General features: G+C 47.0%; 1 protein-coding gene across 1 annotated transcript in view; it reads right to left on the reverse strand.

The window, feature by feature from the left end:
- Nucleotides 1-2796: 2796 nt before the first annotated feature.
- LOC115081109 (extracellular calcium-sensing receptor-like) overlaps nt 2797-20908 on the reverse strand; it is a 116626-nt gene continuing 98514 nt past the window's right edge. Inside the window, exon 6 of the mRNA XM_029585622.1 lies at nt 2797-3907. Within this exon, the coding sequence (XP_029441482.1) occupies nt 2985-3907 (923 nt within the window). The 3' untranslated portion in view covers nt 2797-2984. The remainder of the gene's footprint in view (nt 3908-20908) is intronic.

Below are 20908 nucleotides of genomic sequence, written 5' to 3' on the forward strand. Positions count from 1 at the left end.
AATGAATCAACATTGTGAAGGACTTCAAAGGGGCGTGGGATAAACACTGTGGATCCATAAATTCAAGAGGCCGCCAATGAAGAGTGGGGGACTCGCCAGAATGATGGCTACTGCCTGGAGACAATACCCTTATTCAATAAACATACACATGGTTACTGTGACTCCAACATCACTCTAAGCTTCAACAGCAAGAGGAAATATGGAAAAAAGGATTTGCACTCACAAAGAGGGGAGTAGCTGGCTTGTTACGGCGGTTACTACCCCAAACCAAATAAGCCTGATACTTCACTTTCAATGCATATCCAGCATAGTTCTCTGCTTCATCGGCAGGGCAGAAAAAAAACTGATACTTCACACATCCAACAGAGCTCTCTGCTTCAACGGCAGGGGAGAAGAAAAAAGGGTTCGCAGTCACAAAGCGGGGAGTAGCTGGCTTGTTACGGCAGTTACTACCCCAAACCAAATGTGCCTGATACTTCACTTTCGATGCATATCCAGCATGGCTCTCTGCTTCAACGGCATGGGAGAAAGACTGATACATCATGCATTTCCAGCATAGTTCTCTGCTTCAACGGCAGGGCAGAAGAAAAACTGATACTTCACGCATATCCAGCATAACTTCAACGGCAGGGGAGAAGAAAAAAGGGTTCGCACTCACAAAGCGGGGAGTAGCTGGCTTGTTACGGCGGTTACTACCCCAAACCAAATGTGCCTGATACTTCACTTTCGATGCATATCCAGCATAGCTCTCTGCTTCAACGGCATGGGAGAAAGACTGATACATCACGCATATCCAGCATAGCTTCCTGCTTCAATGGCAGGGGAGAAGAAAAACAACCAATAAGGGCTGTATAACATAGTCTGGGTAAAACAAATAAGCATGGGTGTAGCTTGCTTATTGCGGCGGTTACTACCCCTACTACCCCTAAGTAATCTAGCTAGATATTTCACTTGGATGCAGCTCCATCACTGCTCTCTACATTAATGGTGGGGATGGAAGGGAAATAGAACCAAGAGCTAAGAGAAACAGATAAGTATGAGAGAAAAAATGTGTGAGGCTTGCTGGGCAGACTGGATGGGCCGTTTGGTCTTCTTCTGCCGTCATTTCTATGTTTCTATGTTTCTATGTATTCATTCCAAGGAAGAAGGAGTAAGGAACAAGAGGAGAAGACCAGTGGCATCAATCAGCTGTGTCCATGTCATCTCAATGAGATTAATAGGAAGAAAGGAGCAGAAATGCATCAACCAGGTCTGATGTGAAGAACAGAGAAGAACAAGGAGTAACTGAGGTAAAGTTATACAAAATGGGACTTTTAACTAAAACAACTAAATTGGGTTAGAATCCTTCCCACCAGCTATGGAATAGAAGCTTAAAAACTGCCTCAATGCTTGTGTGACAGACCCTCCTGGTCTCGCCACCAGATGTCACTATCCCTGAAATTTTAACACTCTAGTAAAGGGCCATCCATACCCTTCAATCCCTCCCAACTAGAAGATCTAGATTGGATGCCTGAAGACTATTTATCCCAGCCATTTAAGATACTAGGGGTTCAGTTTGAGAAATCAAGGGAAGAGTAAGGATGATTGTTTTACACTATGGTGAGGCCTACCAACTTTACAATGGACTTTAATGTTTGATTAATAATGGTTTAGATGATGGTACAACGCATGGGACCTAGAAGACTAATCTTCCATTCTCAGGAAATTCTGGACACTGAGTAAATTAACATTAAAAGGCAAATTTTAAAAGCCCTACATTTTTCAAAGATGGGAGATACGTGCAGAGGTTGGGCTGGCACATGTTGCATGGTTTTTAAAAGGCGCCCAAGTTCGCGTATCTCCCGGTACACACACAAAACCTTATTTTCAAAAAGGGAGTGGGTTGTGGGCATGGTCTGGCGGGGAATGGGCATTCCTGGATTTATGAATGAAACCAGTGCATAAATACCTACGCGCAGAGGCACGTGCCAGGGTCCCCTACCATGTATCGTTACTTCTGCTATGGATAACGTGTAAGTAATAAAATAAAAAAATCTAGGCTAGTCAGCGGGGTTTTAAGGGTTGGTGCTAACAGGGTAAAAGGGAGGCTATTTAATTAGGGGGGGTTAAGAAGCCCTATCCTTTACCTGGGACAACTGGGCACGAACTGGGGAAACTGGTAATTGCATCGGCGCGCGCCTACTAAAATTCTATCAATTTTCACAGTAGAAGCAGCATCTGCATGCACATGAACAGCCTACTTTATGCCATGCAGGCATATACGCGTATATGTTCTAAAATAGCTGGGTCTCTGGGCGTAAGCTGGCATACGCACGTACATATGTGCCCACACTCCGGCATCATAGTTATCCTCTAAGAGAGGACTGTAACATCTAACATTGTGTTTGAGGGGTGATTCCTGGGTCCTAGAGGGGACACCTAAGTTCTAATGAATATTTATTGATCGATGGTGCCTTATGTACTCTCTTTGGCCTTATTCAAATCCAGTCTAAAACCCCTCCTTTTTGATGCCACTTTTACACCTTTACAACCTGATAATTTCTCTTTCAGCTTTATTTATTTATTTATTTACGAAACTTTTAATATACCGACATTCATAGGGCATATCATGCCGGTTTACAAATAACTGAAGCAGGTAGAAAATACAATGAACAGGGGTGGGGAGAGGGGAGCAGGCAAGAAAATGGTGAGAGATGGGCAGGGGAAGAGCAGCAAGAAAGGATAGGGCAGAAGGAGAGAGATGAACAGTCAACTTGATAAATAAACTGAAAACTTTATAAACTTTATTGATTTTAACCCTTTTCTTAATAAATGAAATTCCCAATGTTTCTTTTACATTGTATGTTGGTCTTGATTAGATTGTAAGCTCTATGGAGCAGGGACTATCTCTTATGTGTTTTTGCACAGCACTGTGTACATTGATTAGCACTATAGAAGTGATAAGTAGTAGCAGTACTGGTAGAAGCGATGGGGGTACAATAAAATTACTTTGCATTTTTTAGGTTCCCTGTGGTTTTCCCCATTAGGAATTCCTTGGTGTTCATCTCTGGTCTGATTAGGATGATATAACATTTGGGGAAGAATATGCAACCCAACAACCCAGCACTGGAGGACAAAATTGCAAATATTTCCACAGCCACCGTGTATTTCCCTCTTGTGCTTAGGTAAGCAGGGATGAAAGAGAGCCAGACAGCAATGAATATAAGCATGCTGAAGGTGATGAACTTAGCCTCATTAAAGCTGTCGGGTAACCTTCTAGCTAAAAAAGCTACAATGAAGCTGATAGCAGCCAAAAGCCCCATGTATCCCAGCATGCACCAGAATGCAATCAATGACCCTTCATTACATTCAAAGATTATCTTCCCCATCTGAGATTTCATGCTCATTTGGGAAAACGGGGGAGCCACGATCAACCAAGTGACACAGATGAGGACTTGGATCAGGCTGCAGGCTAACACCAAGGTGCTGGGCAGTTGTGGTCCTACCCATGACCTTAGATTGCTGTTTGGCTTGGTGGCCTTGAAGGCTATGGTCACTATGATGGTCTTGGCCAACAAGCAGGAGATGCAGATGACGAATACAACACCAAATGTAATCTGACGTACCATGCAGACTAGGTTTGTGGGGTGGCCAATGAAAACTAATGAGCAGCCAAAACACAGGAAGAGGGCCAATAGCAGGAGGTAGCTCAGTTCACGATTATTCGCTTTCACAAGTGGAGTGTGGTGTTTCCAGATGAAAACTGCAAGTATAGCGGCTGGCACCAGGGCTCCTAGCACTGAGGTAACAGCCAGCGTCACGCCCAGGGGTTCTTGGTAGGACAGAAACTCAATGGACTTCTCCTGGCATCCGTCATTTCTCTTGGTGGGCCATTGGTCATCAGGGCATGTCATGCAATCTGTGGCATCTGTAGGAAAAAAGAGATTCCATGTGTGGCTTAGATCAGGGAAAATCATTACAGGAATAAAATGAGAAAGTAAACATGATTCATCTTTACAGAGGCATTATCCTTTGCCAACTACGTTTTGCCAGAACTTGTTGAGTTTTAAGTATGAGGGGGATAGTAAATTGCTGGGCTCCGATTACTTTCTACCAGGACTTTAACCCCTAACCAGTGACTCACAATATGATCAGATACCTGATTCCGCGAGATTCTGTAATGGGAGGGTATTTTTTGGATTTGAGATTAATGAACTGCTACTGTGGTGCCTGCAATGCCATCCTAAAGCTCAGGTACTGTAGTTTAGGTGCAGAAATCAGTTACTATGCCAGGTTTAATGCAGACCTGCCTCTACAGGGTTAATGGTCAGGCTGAGAGTGAGGGAGGTTGAGTATGCTTAGCCTTTAGGATCCCTCCTGACCTGTCTGGAACCAATCAGAGATGGGAGTATGCCTCAGAGCCAGTGCGGGCCTGCACATTCTGCTTGTGTTTTCTTTCTCTTGTGGATTTTCTTCCAGAGTTATAAACCTGGTGCCAGAAAAGGGCTGAGTCATTAGATACAGGCAGAGTATCTAATCCTGGAGACAGGAATGATAGTGTAGCCCCTAAGCCATTGAAGAGCTGTGAAAGAACATTAACTATTGAGGCTTTTAAATGTATATTTCCTACTGAACCATTCTGTGTTTATGTACTAGGGATGTGCATTTATCCTGGTTCGGCCACCCAGAAAATCGAAGCGGATTTTCCCGAAATTTCGTGAAAATTTGTTTTTCGGGGTTAGTGCGCATTAACCCCGAAATTCGGGGTGGCCGAAAAAAATTGGCCCGAACTGCGGGAAAACGAAATTTCCCGTGGCGAGCCGATAACGAAGGCAGAAAAAAAAGGTTTGGCCGAATCACATGTCTATTATGTACTGAAAGAGAAAGATTGATTTTGTTTCCTCTTGAGGATTTTAGTTTAGGTTTTTACTGGGTGGGTCTGGATTTTTATGTATTTAATTAATGTAATATTTCATTTGTTATATGTTACTGAGTTTTTTTGTATTTATGTCTGTTTTGGGTTGTATTGGTATTATAATAAGTGTGGTGGGTTGTGGGTGGGTAGGTTGTGTTGGATGTATGCAATTATTTAATTATTGTTATTATGTATTGTTCATGCTTGCCTTGAACTTTATGTTTGTATTTTTCAGATTATGATTTATGAATATATAGATTTATTTGTACATATATTTTAATTAAAGAAATTTTGTGATTTATTTGTTAGAATCCAGCCACCTTCCCAGATACCTCAGCGGCAGATGTTCACCGTGTGGCAGGGAGCTGCATTAGATGCTCTGTTCCCTGTACATACCCGGATCAGTCCAGGACAGCTGGGTTTTGCCTCCCCACCAGCAGATGGAGACAGAAGAAGACTTTGCGGACTCTGTCCTATACCCCTGAGGTATAGGACAGAGTCCTATAGGTGCCACTTAGTGTCTGCCAGTATTCTTCTGTCTCTAGCAGATGGTGGAGGTACAAAGCCTAGTGTCTCTCGGTGGTACTAAGTTAGGAATTTGGTTTTTTTGGATATTCTAAGCTTAGTGCCGCTGTTTTTCTTCTTGTTAGGGATCTTGGTAGGGTTCCTTTAAATTTAGAAAAAAAAAAGTTTTCGGCTGCAGGCCAGCAGTGCAGCGTCTAGCCTCCCAGGGGGTTGTCAGGTCCTGGTGGGACCATCCCCCCTGGTAATAGAGGCTGCAGAGCAGAGGGTTGGGAACCCTACTTCTGCCATGGCTTGGGGTGATGCCGGGGGTCTCGGCCACTCATCCTCGCCCAACCTGCCGTTTTCACAGGCACAGGTAAAATTTACAATTTTTTCAAAGTTCGTTTTCAAACTTGCCTGGAGTTAGGGCCTCTGCTGGCCGGGTGTTCGCTCCGTTTTTTCGGCCTGGGGGGGACGGGAAATCGCGCCGAACGCCGCGGTTCTTTTTTCGGATACACGAAAAATCGAGCCCGGGGCTTTGCCGCATGGTGCGGCCTACTTACCGGGAAATCTCGCCAAACGCTGCGGTTCTTTTTCGGGTACTCAACAAATCGAGCCCGGGGATATGCCGCGTGGTACGGCCTGCTCTGCCTGTGGCAGTGCGCGTGCATGGATTTCCCGCGCTGGGGTCTGCATGGCCTGCTCTCCGGAGGGGAGGGCTCCTCTCGGGATTTACCTGGAAAGGAGCCTGGGCAAGGCCCCAGATCGCGTCGGGAGCTCCGGAGGCCTGATTTTAGGGAAAAAGACCCGTCTCCACCGGCTCCATTCCAGCTCAGTGCTGGTTCGGAGGCTTTGCTAGCAACCTTCCGTGACCAGGAAAAGGCAGCGTTGGATGCGCTGGCTGAAGGGTCTTCTCCTCCTCCGCTCTCCCCGAGGCCGGCTGCTCCTGGTGGGGGCATGGGGCCCATAGCTCCAACCGGGGTTTCCTCAGATGAGGAGGATCTGGAGTCGGATGGTTCTTCTTCTTCGTTCTCCTCCCACTTTGTGGACATGATGCGCAAGTTCTTCAAGGCTCACAGATCTGGACGGAGGTCGCGATCCAAGTTGCCCCGGGAGTCTTCTTCACGGAAACGGTCCAGGCAGTCGAAGGGGGCGAATGCCCCCAAACTGAAGCGTCCTCTCTGTTCTCGGGAAAGGCTGACGGAGTCTTCTCAATCGGACTCATTGGAGGACGATCCAGTGCCCCCGATACCTGTTGGCGACGGACAGGAAGAGGATCCTGAGCTTCATCCTCAGCCGGCCAAGCCGGGGGCGGTCCAGGCGACTGACGGCGATGATCCCAAGGTGGTGCGCCTGTTTCGAAGAGATGAGCTAGGGCCGCTGATACCAGTTATTCTAGAGGAGCTCGCTATTGAAGTTCCCCCTGAGGATTCCAGGGTTGGATCTATGAACCCCGTCATGGTGGGTCTCCGAGGTCCGGCTCGTTCATTTCCCTTTCACTGGACGGTCACGGACTTACTGTATAAGGAATGGGACAATCCGGAGCTAGGTTTGAAGGTTGGCTGAGCGATGGAAAAATTGTACCCGCTCCCGGAGACGCGTTGGAGCTCCTCAGGCTTCCCAAGATTGATTCCGCAGTTGCTGCGGTGACCAAAAGGACCACTATTCCGGTAACAGGGGGTACAGCCTTGAAAGACCTGCAGGATCGTAAGCTGGAGCTGCAACTTAAGAGAATTTTTGAGGTGTCGGCCCTTGGGATCAGGGCAGCTATGTGTACCAGCTTCGCCCAAAGGGCTTGCCTCCGATGGTTTCAGGATTGGCAGGCTGAGTCTGACCTGTCTGGGGCGGCAGCAGAGCGAGCTAGTCGGCTGGAAGCGGCGGTTGCATATGGCGCTGACGCCCTGTATGATCTCCTGAGGACGTCTGCCTGGACGATGGTCTCAGCGGTTTCAGCCCGCAGGCTCCTATGGCTCAGGCATTGGGCAGCGGATACCTCTTCAAAAGCGCAGCTGAGTTCCTTATCTTTTAAGGGGAAGCTCCTCTTCGGGCAACAGTTGGATGATCTGATTAAGTCTCTGGGTGAGAACAAGGTTCACCGGATGCCGGAGGATAGATTCCGGTCTAAGAGTGCTTTTCCTCAGCGGAATCGTTCTCTGGGGAATCATCGCTTTCGTTCTTCTCGGTCCACCGGATCGTCCTTTTGTCAGAACGCGCCCCGACAGTCTTCTTGGAACCAGTCCTTTTGGGGCCGTCACCCAGCCAGAACCAGTGCCCCCCAGGCCCATGGGGGCTCAAAGACTACACAATGAAGTGCAGCCAGCCCACCCTTCCGTTCCAAAGATCGGGGGACGGTTGTCTCTTTTCCGGGAGGCGTGGGTCCAACTGACGTCCGATCAATGGGTCCTAGACATAATAGAGCACGGCTACGCCTTAGATTTTGCACGGCCAGTCAGGGACCATTACATATTGTCCCCTTGTGTGTACAGCCAGAAGCATGTGGTGGTACAGGTCACCCTGCAACGCCTGCAAGATCTAGGGGCCATAGTTCCGGTGCCCGCGGGGCAGCTGCGGCGTGGGTGTTACTCCATTTACTTCGTGGTTCCAAAAAAGGTCGGGTCCTTCCAGCCCATCCTCGATTTGAAGCGCGTAAACCACGCTCTCATGGTGCCCCGGTTTCAGATGGAAACGCTGCGTTCGGTAATCGCGTCGGTGCACAAAGGGGAGTTCTTAGCTTCTCTGGACCTGTCGGAGGCGTACTTCCACATCCCCATCCATCCGGACCATCAGAGATACCTGCGGTTTGTGGTCTTGGGGCGCCACTTTCAGTTCTGCGCCCTTCCGTTCGGTCTGGCGACGGCTCCCAGGGTCTTCACCAAGGTAATGGTGGTGATTGCGGCCACATTGCGACGGGAGGGGATCTTGGTCCATCCGTACCTGGACGATTGGTTAGTTCGAGCGAAGTCGGAAAGTCTCTGCAGGGACGCGGTACAACGGGTACTCCGGAAGTTGGGCTCCTTGGGAATGGTGGTCAACCCCGTGAAGAGCCATCTGACCCCCTCTCAGAACTTGGTATTCCTAGGGGCTCGTTTCGATACGGTCTTAGGGAAGGTCTTTCTGACGGAGGAAAGAGTCTGGAAGCTCATGCAACAGGTGACTGATTTCCAATCTCTCTCTCATCCTACGGCCTGGGATTATTTGCAGGTCCTGGGCTTCATGGCCTCGACCATCGATCTCGTGCCTTGGGCATTTGCACATATGCGTCCTCTTCACTCAGATTTGTTGTACCGCTGGAAGCCTCACTCGCAGCTTTACGACACTGTCCTTCTCCTGTCGAGGGCGGTGCATTCCAGTCTGCAGTGGTGGCTTTCTCCGCACAACTTGCATCAGGGGATGGACCTGGAGACTCTCTGCTGGACCGTAGTGACCACGGATGCCAGCCTCTCTGGATGGGGAGCGGTTTGTCGGGATACGTCGGTCCAGGGTCAGTGGACCAGGCAGGAGGCCTCCTGGTCGATCAATCGCTTAGAGACCAGAGCGGTTCGCTTTGCGCTCAGGCCCTCCTACCTTTGGTGGAGGGCAAGTCGGTGAGGGTGCTCTCCGACAATGCGATGACAGTAGCATACATCAATCATCAGGGCGGCACCAGGAGCCGTCCGGTGGCGGCAGAGGCACAGCTTTTGCTCCGCTGGGCGGAGGCACATCTTTACCGGATAGCTGCGTCTCACATTGCCGGGGTGGACAACGTCCAAGCGGATTTCCTCAGTCGCCACCAACTGGATCCCGGAGAGTGGGAGCTCTCCGATGCCTTTCATCTTCTGTGCGACCGGTGGTCCACGCCGGCTATGGATCTGATGGCGACTCACCGCAACGCCAAGGCCCCCCGGTTCTTCAGTTGCTGGCGGGAACCGGGGGCAGAGGGGGGTGGATGCCCTGGTCCTCCCCTGGTCCAGGGGCTTCTCCTGTACGTGTTTCCCCCATGGCCGTTGGTGGGCAAATCCTGCGCAGCATCGAAAGACACGCCGGAAAGGTGATTCTAGTGGCCCTGGAGTGGCCAAGGCATCCGTGGTTCGCGGATCTTTTGGCTCTGGCAGTGGACGGTCCACTGAGGTTTCATCCATCTCCCACGCTTCTGCGGCAGGGGCCTGTCTGCTTCACAGAGGCAGATCGCTTTTGTTTAGCGGCATGGCTTTTGAAAGGCGTCGGTTGAAGACTAAGGGTTACTCTGATGCGGTGGTGGCCACGCTCTTACGCTCCCGCAAGACTTCTATGTCTATGGCATATGTCCGAGTATGGGGAGTCTTTGAGGTCTGGTGTATCGACCACTGTGTACAGCCCGCCAGGGCATCTATTCCAGAAGTTCTGGATTTCTTACAGGCAGGCCTAGCCAAGGGATTGGCATTCAATTCGCTGCGGGTGCAGGTGACGGCTCTGGGCAGTTTTCGAGGGAAGGTTCAGGGAGTGCCTCTTGCCTCTCACCCGGATGTGGTTCGTTTTTGCGGGGCATTAAGCACCTTCGCCCTCCGGTCCGGAGTCCTTGTCCTTCTTGGCGGTTGAACCTGGTGCTCAAGGTGCTTTGTTCGGCTCCCTTTGAACCATTGCGTCGGGTGACGTTGAAGGATCTGACCTTGAAGACAGTTTTTCTGGTGGCGGTTTCTTCCGCTAGACGGGTGTCCGAGCTTCAGGCCTTGTCGTGCAGGGAGCCCTTCTTGCGGATTTCTGAGGCGGGAGTCTCCCTGAGAACCGTTCCCTCTTTTCTCCCGAAGGTGGTGTCCTCCTTTCATGTGAACCAGTCGGTGGAACTTCCTTCCTTTGCGGGGGTGGATTCTTCTTCTCCAGAGGCAAAGGAGTTGCTGAAGTTGGATGTGAAGAGGGCTTTGTTACGCTATTTAGAGGTAATGATCGGTTTTCGCCTTTCGGAACACCTCTTCGTGCTGTGGAGTGGGCCCAGAAAAGGGCAGAAGGCATCTAAGTCAACGATTGCTCTATGGTTGAAGGAGGCGCTTTCCTCTGCTTACCTGGTTCAGGGTCGTCCACTTCCTTCTGGACTTAAGGCTCATTCTACTCGTTCGCAGTCGACGTCTTGGGCGGAGTGTCAGCAGGTGTCGCCACAGGAAATTTGTAGGGCGGCCACCTGGCAGTCTCCTCATACCTTTGCAAGACATTATCGGCTCGATGTCCGGGCTCCAGAGCCCGGTTCCTTTGGGGCCAGTGTGCTCCGAGCGGGACTCTCTCAGTCCCACCCTGGTTAAGATAGCTTTGCTACATCCCAGCTGTCCTGGACTGATCCGGGTACGTACAGGGAAAGGAAAATTGGTTCTTACCTGCTAATCTTCGTTCTTGTAGTACCACGGATCAGTCCAGACGCCCGCCCAGGAAGACGATGGAGAGTCCGCTCGGCTGGTGGCTGGTCATTCTCTATGCAAGTTTTATCCTCTGCATTTTTGTTGACATTCGGGTTCAATACAGTTTGGGGGCGGATTTTAAAACGAGCGCGAATAGCCTACTTTTGTTTGCGCTCCAGGCGCAAACAAAAGTACGCTGGATTTAGTAGATACGCGCGGAGCCGCGCGTATCCGCTAAAATCCTGGATCGGCGCGCGCAAGGCTATCGATTTCGTATAGCCGGCGCGCGCCGAGCCGCGCAGCCTACCCCCGTTCCCTCCAAGGCCGCTCCGAAATCGGAGCGGCCTCGGAGGGAACTTTCCTTTGCCCTCCCCTCACCTTCCCCTCCCTTCCCCTACCTAACCCACCCGCCCGGCCCTGTCTAAACCCCCCCCTTACCTTTGTCGGGGGATTTACGCCTCCCTCCGGGAGGCGTAAATCCCCGCGCGTCAGCGGGCCTCCTGCGCGCTGGGACGCGACCTGGGGGCGGGTCCGGAGGGCGCGGCCACGCCCCCGGGCCGCCCCAGGCCGTAGCCACGCCCCCGGAACGCTCTAGACACGCCCCGAAAACGCCGCACAGTTCGGGGTCCGCCCCCCGACACGCCCCCCGACACGCCCCCTCCGAAAACCCCGGGACTTACGCGAGTCCCGGGGCTCTGCGCGCGCCGGTAGGCCTATGTAAAATAGGCTTCCCGGCGCGCAGGGCCCTGCTCGCGTAAATCCGCCCGGTTTTGGGCGGATTTACGCGAGCAGGGCTCTGAAAATCCGCCCCTTTATGTAGTGTGTTCATATCCTCTGCTCTGCGAGGGAGGTGTTTTTATGGTTCATAGTTATGGTTTTTTGTATCTGGTTTTTCTGCTTGGGTACTGAATCATACTGGCAGACACTAGGTGGCACCTCAGGGGTATAGGACAGAGTCCGCAAAGTCTTCTTCTGTCTCCATCTGCTGGTGGGGAGGCAAAACCCAGCTGTCCTGGATTGATCCGTGGTACTACAGGAACGAAAATTAGCAGGTAAGAACCAATTTTCCTATGCGTGTGATCCTGGGACCCGGGAAGAGATGCTTAGAATGTATGTGCACCATTGGTGCGCACGATTCAGCACACGTTGCCGGGAGAGTCGGGTACTTGCCCCGATGATGTCACTGACTCAAGACTACTTAGCTTGGGGGGGGGGGTGCTGTTGAGCTCCGAGGGAGATGGCTGCCTGAAACTTCAGTTCCCGTCAACTTCTTTTCGTTTTTGCTTATTGCGGAGCATTATGCCACTGTTTCTGCCTACTTGTGCTACTCTCTGCCTTCCAAGATGTCTATCCCCAAGTCAGACAAGATAGAAGCAGCCTTTGCAGCTGTTTCTGGATCAAAATGTACCAAACATGATCCCCGACACCAGAAAAGCAGCCGCCGAATAAAAATGCATCATCTTCTGATCTCATCATTACCGAGCTCCAGCAAATGAAAGAAATGCTACGACTGAACACTGAAACTACCCAAGCTATTAAAATGGAGCTGGCTGATTTATCCTTGGCGGTGGCTTCCTTGTTGCCGCACCTCAACTTCCTGGAACACCGGATCAGCCTATGTGAGGACGCCATTGCGGATTTGAAATCGACCTCCATCAAGATGGCGGCACTGCAAATTGACATCGAGGATCTCTCTAATCGCAATCACAGATACAGCCTATGTATCCTCGGGATCCCTGAAGGCAAGGAGGGCACAAATATTCTCTCTTATCTACATATCTTAATTCCGGCATGCCTACAGATCTCATTTGGCCTGCCACTGGAGATAGAATGGGCACATTGGCTTCCGTCTCACTCCACACCTAACGCGCCATTTCCTCGTCCGGTGATCCTGAAACTACTGAGCTACCAACACATCTTGGCTATTTTACAAGCTGCAAAATTGCGCCAGTCAATTCATTTTGAGTCATTGAAGCTTTTTTTTGTGCTGAATTTGGCCAAAACGACGGCACAGAGTAAAAGAACTTTCTTGGCTCTGTAGCCTCAACTTTGGGATGCTGGTGCAAAATATGGCCTATTGTATCCGGCCAGGATGAGGGTAACAAATAATAATTCTCCCAAAGTCTATGATACGCCAGATGACCTGCATTCTTATTTGGCCTCTTTGCCTGCTTCTTCAGCCATGGTGGGTTGAATATACTATTTTCCTTTTTTTTTCTCATCTGGATGCCTTTTTTTGTGGGGCTGGACTTCTTATTTTTCCTTCTGGATGGACTCCTTCACCTTCATCATTTTCCAACTTTGTTGACTGTGATCTACCTTCTTGGCAGCTGCCTATAACTTTCTTAATTCTCCAGTTCTATTGCCTACTAGACATTCTCCTTACAATATTTTTCCTGCTTTTTTTCATCATACAACTGTTATCTCTGCTTTCAATACCACGCTTATTGTTTTCTGGAGTTTTGGGATCGCCTACTCCTTGTCTCACAGACTCCTTCACTTATGTCCATACAAGCCGTTAAGCCCGTTAAAACGGGCTACATCCCTCTGTCTCTCACCTCCCCCTCATTCTCTCTCCCCTCCGTCTCACCCACTCCTCCCTCTCCTCTCACTCAGTCCCTCCCTCCCACTCAGTCTCACTCCCTCCCTCCCCCTCTCTCCCTCCCCCTCTCTCCCTCCCCCCTCTCTCCGTCCCACTCCCTCCCCCTCCGTCCCACTCCCTCCCACTCCTCCCTCCCTCTCTCAGTCCCACTCCCTCCCCTCTCTCTCTCTCCCCCCTCACTCAGTCCCACTCCCTCTCACTCAGTCCCTCCCTCTCTCTGTCAGTCCCTCCCTCTCTCTCTCCTCCCTCGCCGCTGCTGCTGCCACCCAACGCCGCCGCCGCCGCTGCCACTGGACGCCGCTGCCACTCGCCGCCGCCATTTTTTTTCTTTTTTTCTGGCTCAGACCGACGTGCTCGCCCGCACATGCGCGGTAGAGCTGGTCTCTACTGCGCATTTGCGGCACGTCGGTCATCCTTCGTTTATTAGGTAGGATGTGGGATTGGCGTGGCTCTTTTTTGCTCTGCCTTTGCTGATAGATGTTCCTCTTCCTTTACGTTTATTCACACACTTATGGACACACATGGTTTGGTGGACCTTTGGTGGCTCTTACATTCCACTAATAAGGATTTCAATTATTTTTCATTTCCACATTAATCCTACTCTTGTATTGATTATTTTTTAATTTCTAAAAGTCTTTTAAATTTGGCTTATATGACAAAAATGTTTCCCATCTTGCTCTCAGATCATGCTTTGATTTCTCTCTCCCTTCACTGGAACCTTACATTATCTGATACACCTAGCTGGCGTGTTAATGCGGTTTCTTGGAGGATTCATCTTTTATTTCTCAAATATTGACCACCAATTCTGATTTTCTTGCTATTAATGAGGTCCCTCAGACTCCCTTACCCATTGGTTGGGAAGCTTTTAAGGCCACTCGTAGGGGTATGATTATCAGTTGTTCTGCGCAACGTAAACAAATCAGGTCTAGTGAATTACTTGATTTAGAATCTCAGACCAGCCACGTGGAATCTCTGCATATATCTACCTGGAATAGCAGAGTTCTTGCTTCCTTATATAAACTCAAATATCGCTACAATAAACTTTTAAGTGCTTCTTTGGGTAAATCCATTTTCCTTCAAAACTCCTGTTACTATGCAGAAAATAACAAGTCTGGGTGACTATTGGCAACATATGTACAGAGGCTGAAGGAACATAAGAGGATTGTTGCTCTTAAGTCCAAGTCTCGTACCTTGGTCATCAAGAGGGAAGAGATTTTATGCCAATTTCAAGATTTCTATAAAGATTTGTCTTCCTCTGAATCACAGCATGATCCCACTTTAATTACTAAGTTCCTCTCCAATTTGACAAGTCCTACTTTATCTTACTTACTTGGACTCCCTTCCGCATCCATCAAACCCCTTCAGATGCTACAGAACTCGGCTGCGAGAATTCTGACTAACACGATGAGAAGAGATCACATTTCTCCCATTCTGAAGAACTTGCACTGGCTGCCAATACACTTTAGAATTATACACAAATCCATCACCATCATATACAAAGCCATCCAACACCATGCTATGCTTGATCTACAAATCCCACTCAGACGACACACCTCCACTAGACCCATCAGAGAAGCTTATAAAGGATCACTTCTCGTCCCTCAAACCAAAGCTACTCACCATTTAACTTTCAGAGACCGAGCCTTCTCCACAGCCGGACCATCAATATGGAATTCTATTCCCCCGGATCTGAGACAAGAACCATGCCTACCCACTTTCAGAAAAAGGCTCAAGACTTGGCTGTTTAAGCAAGCCTTCCCAGATTCCGTTTGAATGACAACAACATCCTCTAAGAGACTTCACAATATATTGTAAATATTTATTCCTTAACTGATCAGTTTTCCTGCTCTAATTCTTTCCCACAGTTTGACTTTACCCTGTTTTAATGTAACTTTACGACCTTCACACTTGTTTATGGAATGTTAATGTTCTGTTATTGACTCACTCCCCATGTTATCTGTAAACCAGCATGATGTGATTTTTAATCACGAATGCCGGTATAGAAAAAACTTTAAATAAAATAAATAAATCTCTAGAGAGTGACCACCTGAATGCTCCTTTAATTGTCTCTGAAGTGAAGAAAGCTCTCTTTTCTCTACAAGTGGGTAAGGCTCCGGGTTTTGATGGCTTTTCGCTCAAATTTTATAAGGCATTCTCTTCCCTCTTGGATCCTAAGTTGTATGCTTTATTTTTGTATATGGGAACCCAGGATCCAACTTCTTCTTGCTTTAATGAAGCTAAAATTGTGGTTTTTCCTAAACTGAATCGGCATCCGCTATCTCCTGATAATTATCAACTCATCTCTTTCTTAACACTGATTATAAGACATTAGCTAAAATATTATCCTCCCATCTGGAACAGGTTCTGGATAAACTTATACACCCAACTCAATCTGGTTTTATGAAAGGTCAATTTATTACAGATAACTCCCGCTTATTTGTGGATATACTTCAAATTTATAATAATTTGTCTTCCCCTTTAGTGGCGATATCCCTCGAAGCTGAAAAAGCATTTGATCATGTGAATGGGATTTTGTGTTTGAAATCCTTTGCTGGTTTGGTTGTGGCGCTTCTTTCATTTTCTATGTTAACTCTCTTTATTATCCGCCTGCCACCTCTGTTTCAATTGATGGAGCGTCTTCTGACTCATTTATATTGCACAGAGGTACGAGGCAGGACTACCCACTTTCTCCCTATTTATTCAACCTTTTATTGGAACCTTTATTGCTTGCTTTATGACAACACCCACATGTTTTAGACCTTACTTGTAATAACATGGAATATAAATTATCAGCTTATGCTGGTAATTTAATTTTATACATTTCTCAACCTGAGATAGTATTACCTCATATTATTTGACATATTTCCTCCTTCTCTCTTATTTCTGGCTACCATGTTAACTAGAGCAAATCTGAGATGATGCCTTTTAATATCCATGTGACTTCTTTGGCCTCTACGTTTTCTACCTTTCAATGGGTTACTAGTGGTTTAAAGTATCTTGGTATGTATTTCTGTCCTACACGTGATCAAGCTATTGCTAAAGCTGCAGATAAAATATGTGCAACGGTATCTGACCTTACTAATCGCTGGTTCCCCTTACATCTTTCTTGGTGGGGCCGTTTGGATTCTATCAAAATGGTCATAGTGCCTAAAATTAATTTTTTACTTCGTATGCTTCCTATTTTATTTTATTTTTTTATAAAAGATTTTATATCGGCTTGGATAGAATGCTCCCTTTATTTTTGTGGAAGCATAAGACTCTACAGAGTGCTCTGTCCACACTTAAACTACCTAGGGACAGTGGTGGTGTAAAGTTACCCGATTTCAGAGTGTATCATTCAGCATTCATTTTACGCCAAGCTACTGCCTGATTGGCAGGTCATGTTCCCGATGTTACAAAACCGATTAGGCATGATATTGAAGTATATTTTGTACATCCTCTCCCTCTTTTTGCACTCCTGGGCTTTTGGTCAATTTTCCATCTCTGAAGTCCACCCCACCATTTATGCTACTTGCTCTGTGTTTCACTATCTAGAATCCACTTTGGAGCACTTAACTACACCGTGGGGCACTTCCTCTTTGACTCTGATTTGGCGTAACTCTCATTTTTTGATTGGATTCCTTGGATTTAAGTTGGTATCTGGTCTCTAAGCCATCTAGTATCAGGGTCCAGTTGGCACTCATTCTCCCAACCAATGTCCATGTATGGTTTACATGCTTACCAGTTCTATCGCTTCCTGCAGTTTCAGCATTGTGTTCATATGTTACACTTGGACCTCCTCACTGACCCTCCACTGTAACTTGGTTTTTTTTTTTCGTAGATGTTATTTTGTATGTTAATATTCTCATCCTTTGTTTATCTCCTCTTTCTGGAGAGGCAGTTTTACCTTTCAGACTTCTGTGTCGTTTAATAACCTGTCTTTCAGTTTTTTTGCTGTAACTTGTAATTATAAATCAATAAACAGATTTGAACAACAGCAACAAAAAAAGACTACTTAGCCTGCCTGGACTTGGATTTGTTGCCTCAGCAAGAAAGTCTCCTGGTTCCTGATCCTTCTGGTTCTAGTCTTATGTCTTGCTCAAGCCCTTCTTCTTGGTTCCGTCTTCTCAGCCTTCAGCTTTGCTTCACTCTTTGCCTGTGGCTCTACTGAGGACTTCAGCTCCACTTCAGCCTCAGCCTTGTTTCAAGGCATCAGCTTTGACGCAAGCCATAAGTCTTACCTCAAGCCATCAGTCTAGTCGTTGCTTGGTTTCATCCGTAGTCTGGTGTTTGTATAACATTTTGGACTACGTAATAATCTGGCCAGTGCCAAGACTCACTCACCTACTGCTGGCATTGGTCTCAGAATTCTACCTATGAGGCTGCATCACGGTAATATCGGCTCACGCATACGCAGTTCCTTCCAGTTTGCTGAAGCCGTGAGCTCAGTGAACGTGTCCCTGCGACAGGCCATCACTGCCTTGATCACCAAGATGCAGAAGCAAAAAACAGAATTGATTGGTCTCCTGCACCCGTTCAAGCAAGAGGCCCAGCAGTAACTCGATCAAGTAAAAGACTCATGTCCATCCTCAGTTCCACTTCTTGTGAACCCTGCACTGGCACCTATCCGGACTGGTGAGTCTTTGATTCAACTACCGCCACTGCAAGGTATGGGAGTTATCCTAAAGCATGCAGAGGATTCCTTAATGTGTGCAAGATGCAATTTGAATTACAGCTGGCTCGTTTTTTCTTTGACCATGTCAAGATCATGTATATACTCTCCCTGTTGGACAGTCCAGCTGCCTCTCCCTTGTGGGAAGAAGATGATTTGCTTCTCAGGAATTTGGACAATTTCATTCAGCAATTTCATCTGATCTTTGATTAACCTAGGTGTGCCTCATCCGCTGCCACAGAGCTCCTTCATATTCATCAGGGCAATTGTTCTGTTGGTCAATATCTGGTACAATTCCATACCTTAGCTTCTGAACTAGGTTGGGGCCAAGGTAGCCAAACCGTCATTATTTGACAGGGATTATCCAAGAGAATAAAAGATAAACTTACAGCCCAGAACCTTCCTCTATCCCTCGAAGCACTCATTGCCTTGCAAATCTTATTAATCTGAGATTCCTGGAACAGACTCATGAAAACAAGAATTCTCAGTGACATCACTCGTGTTTCCCAGACCTCTGAATCTTTCACAATCCATCCTGGAAGCACTGAAAATGGCTACCATCGAAGAACCCATGCAGTTGGGTACTAGTACCCAACTTTCCCTTGATGAGAAACAAAAGTGAAGATCACAAAATATCTGTCTCTACTGTGCCACACAAGATCATTTTGTCCATTAGTGTCTCTTGAGACCAGAAAACTCTATAAAGAGAAGTCTCATCGGGAAGGCAGCCTTGCACCATCCTTCTTCCGCTCCACTACTAATGGTTCTGATGTGTATTACCTATGGAAAACACTAAAGTTTTAGTAGATTCCGGAGTTGGGTGCAACTCTATTCAAGAATCATTGCTACATCAATGTGGTTGCCCTACTACAGCTTAACCACCCTTTTGTCATTTCGTCCATTAACGGAGAACCCTTACCTAGTTGTGTGATGACAGCTTCTTCACCCATCATGATTCAGATTGGGTCTCTCCAAGAAAACATTAAGTTTTATGTACTATCTAAAGCATCCAGCCCTCTTGTACTTGAACTACCCTGGCTGATTCTTCATCAGCCATCTATTGATTAGAATTTCTTACAGATTAACCAATGGGGTCCATCCTGCCGAAAACATTGTATCATTTCATCTTTGTCTCTGGCCTCTTCACTTCAAACCACCTCGTCTGAAGTGCAGGTTTTGCTACTTCAATGTACATCCTTTTCCCACGTGAATTCTGAACTGTGTTGTCCTCCTGCCAAAAAACATTTGTCCGTTGATTAGGACTAGTCTCAATATTTGTCCAAGCTTTCAATTTTTTCTTCAGTTAAGTCTTCTGCTTTGAATGGTTTTTCAGTCTAGTCTAGAAACCAAAGAATCTCTGGATCCTGGGTCTGGACCCCCGAGCCCACAATTGGTAAAATAGTACCTTCATCTCCTGAGAAGTCAAAGAGAAGAGGCTTGATAAGGGGACTTGAGGAGGGAGTACTGTTGGAATCCAGTCACCTTCCCAAATTCCTCGGTGGCAGAAGTTCACCATGCAGCAGGGAGCCACCATTGGATGCTCTGACATGTGTGATACTAAGATCCGGCAAAGAGATGCTTAGGAAGTATGTGCGCATCGGTGTGCATGATTTGGCACATGATGGTGGGAGAGTTGGGTATCCACCCTGATGATGATGTCACACACTCAAGACTACTTAGCGTGCTTGGACTTGGCTTCATTGCCTCAGCAAGAAGATCTCCTCATTCCTTCTGGTTCTAGTCTTCTGTCTTGCTCAAGCCCTTCTGATTGGTTCCTTCCAAAAAAGTATTACCTGCAAATTTTTGGGACAGCGATGGGTGCCACTATGGCCCCTACCATTACTAATTTGTTCATGACAGAATTTGAAAAAGAGTGGCTCAATAATGTATCATTTTTGACAAAGATTGTTTTCTACAAATGATACATCGACAATATTTTTAGCTTGTGGAGTGGAACAGGCAAAGAGTTATCTTTTGAAAGATAGATTAACACTTGTGATGAGAAAATACAGTTTGTGATGCACTATAATTTTTTGGAAATATCATTTTTGGATGTATTGTTGAAGAAAGTAGATTCAGGAGATATTACTAAAAGTGTCTTCAAGATACCTATGTTACATTTTGAAAGTGAACATCCGTTGCCATTAAAAAACATTCTTCCCTTCTCACAGTTTTTGAGATATAAGCGAAACTGCTCAAATACCCAGATTTACATACAGGAATCAACTCCATTAATATCATTATTTCAAACAGAGAGGTTATCCCAACAAATGCATAAAACATGCATTTAAAAGTGCATTATATTATGATTGGGATGCCCTGTTAACCCCACAATGCAAACAGAAAGATCCAGAAGTAGTCACTTGTGTCACCAAGTATTCGCCCACATCACGTAAGATTCTTAAATGTATGCGTAATCACTGTTTCCTTATCCAGATGATTCCGGGTATGGAAAATTTGGAATTTAGAGTGGCTTTTTCAAGAAGCAAAAATTTAAAGGAAATTTTAAGTCCATCTACACTATATGAAAAATCAGATCGAATAAATTCCATTGATGGGAATATTCCACTTGGTCATCACAAGTGTGGTCATTGTAAGATTTGTGACCAAACTTTGGAACTTAAAGAATTTAGTTATTCACAAACTCAGTACCGATACAAGTTGAATAACTTCACGTCATGTCAAACGGATTTTGTTATTTACATCATAAAATGTCCCTGTAACAAAATCTATGTGGGTCAAATGAAAAGATCATTGAAATTACGAATCTGTGAGCACAAAAGCTATTTAAAGAACAGAAAGGAAACCGCTCCAATTGTTGCACATTGCATCAAAGAAAATCACAATGCAAGAGAATTGCGGTGGTTTGTGACAGATCACATTAAACAAGATCTGAGAGGGGGTAATCGAGAAAA

The sequence above is a fragment of the Rhinatrema bivittatum genome, chromosome 19 (assembly GCF_901001135.1).
Source record: "Rhinatrema bivittatum chromosome 19, aRhiBiv1.1, whole genome shotgun sequence".
Taxonomy (NCBI): domain Eukaryota; kingdom Metazoa; phylum Chordata; class Amphibia; order Gymnophiona; family Rhinatrematidae; genus Rhinatrema; species Rhinatrema bivittatum.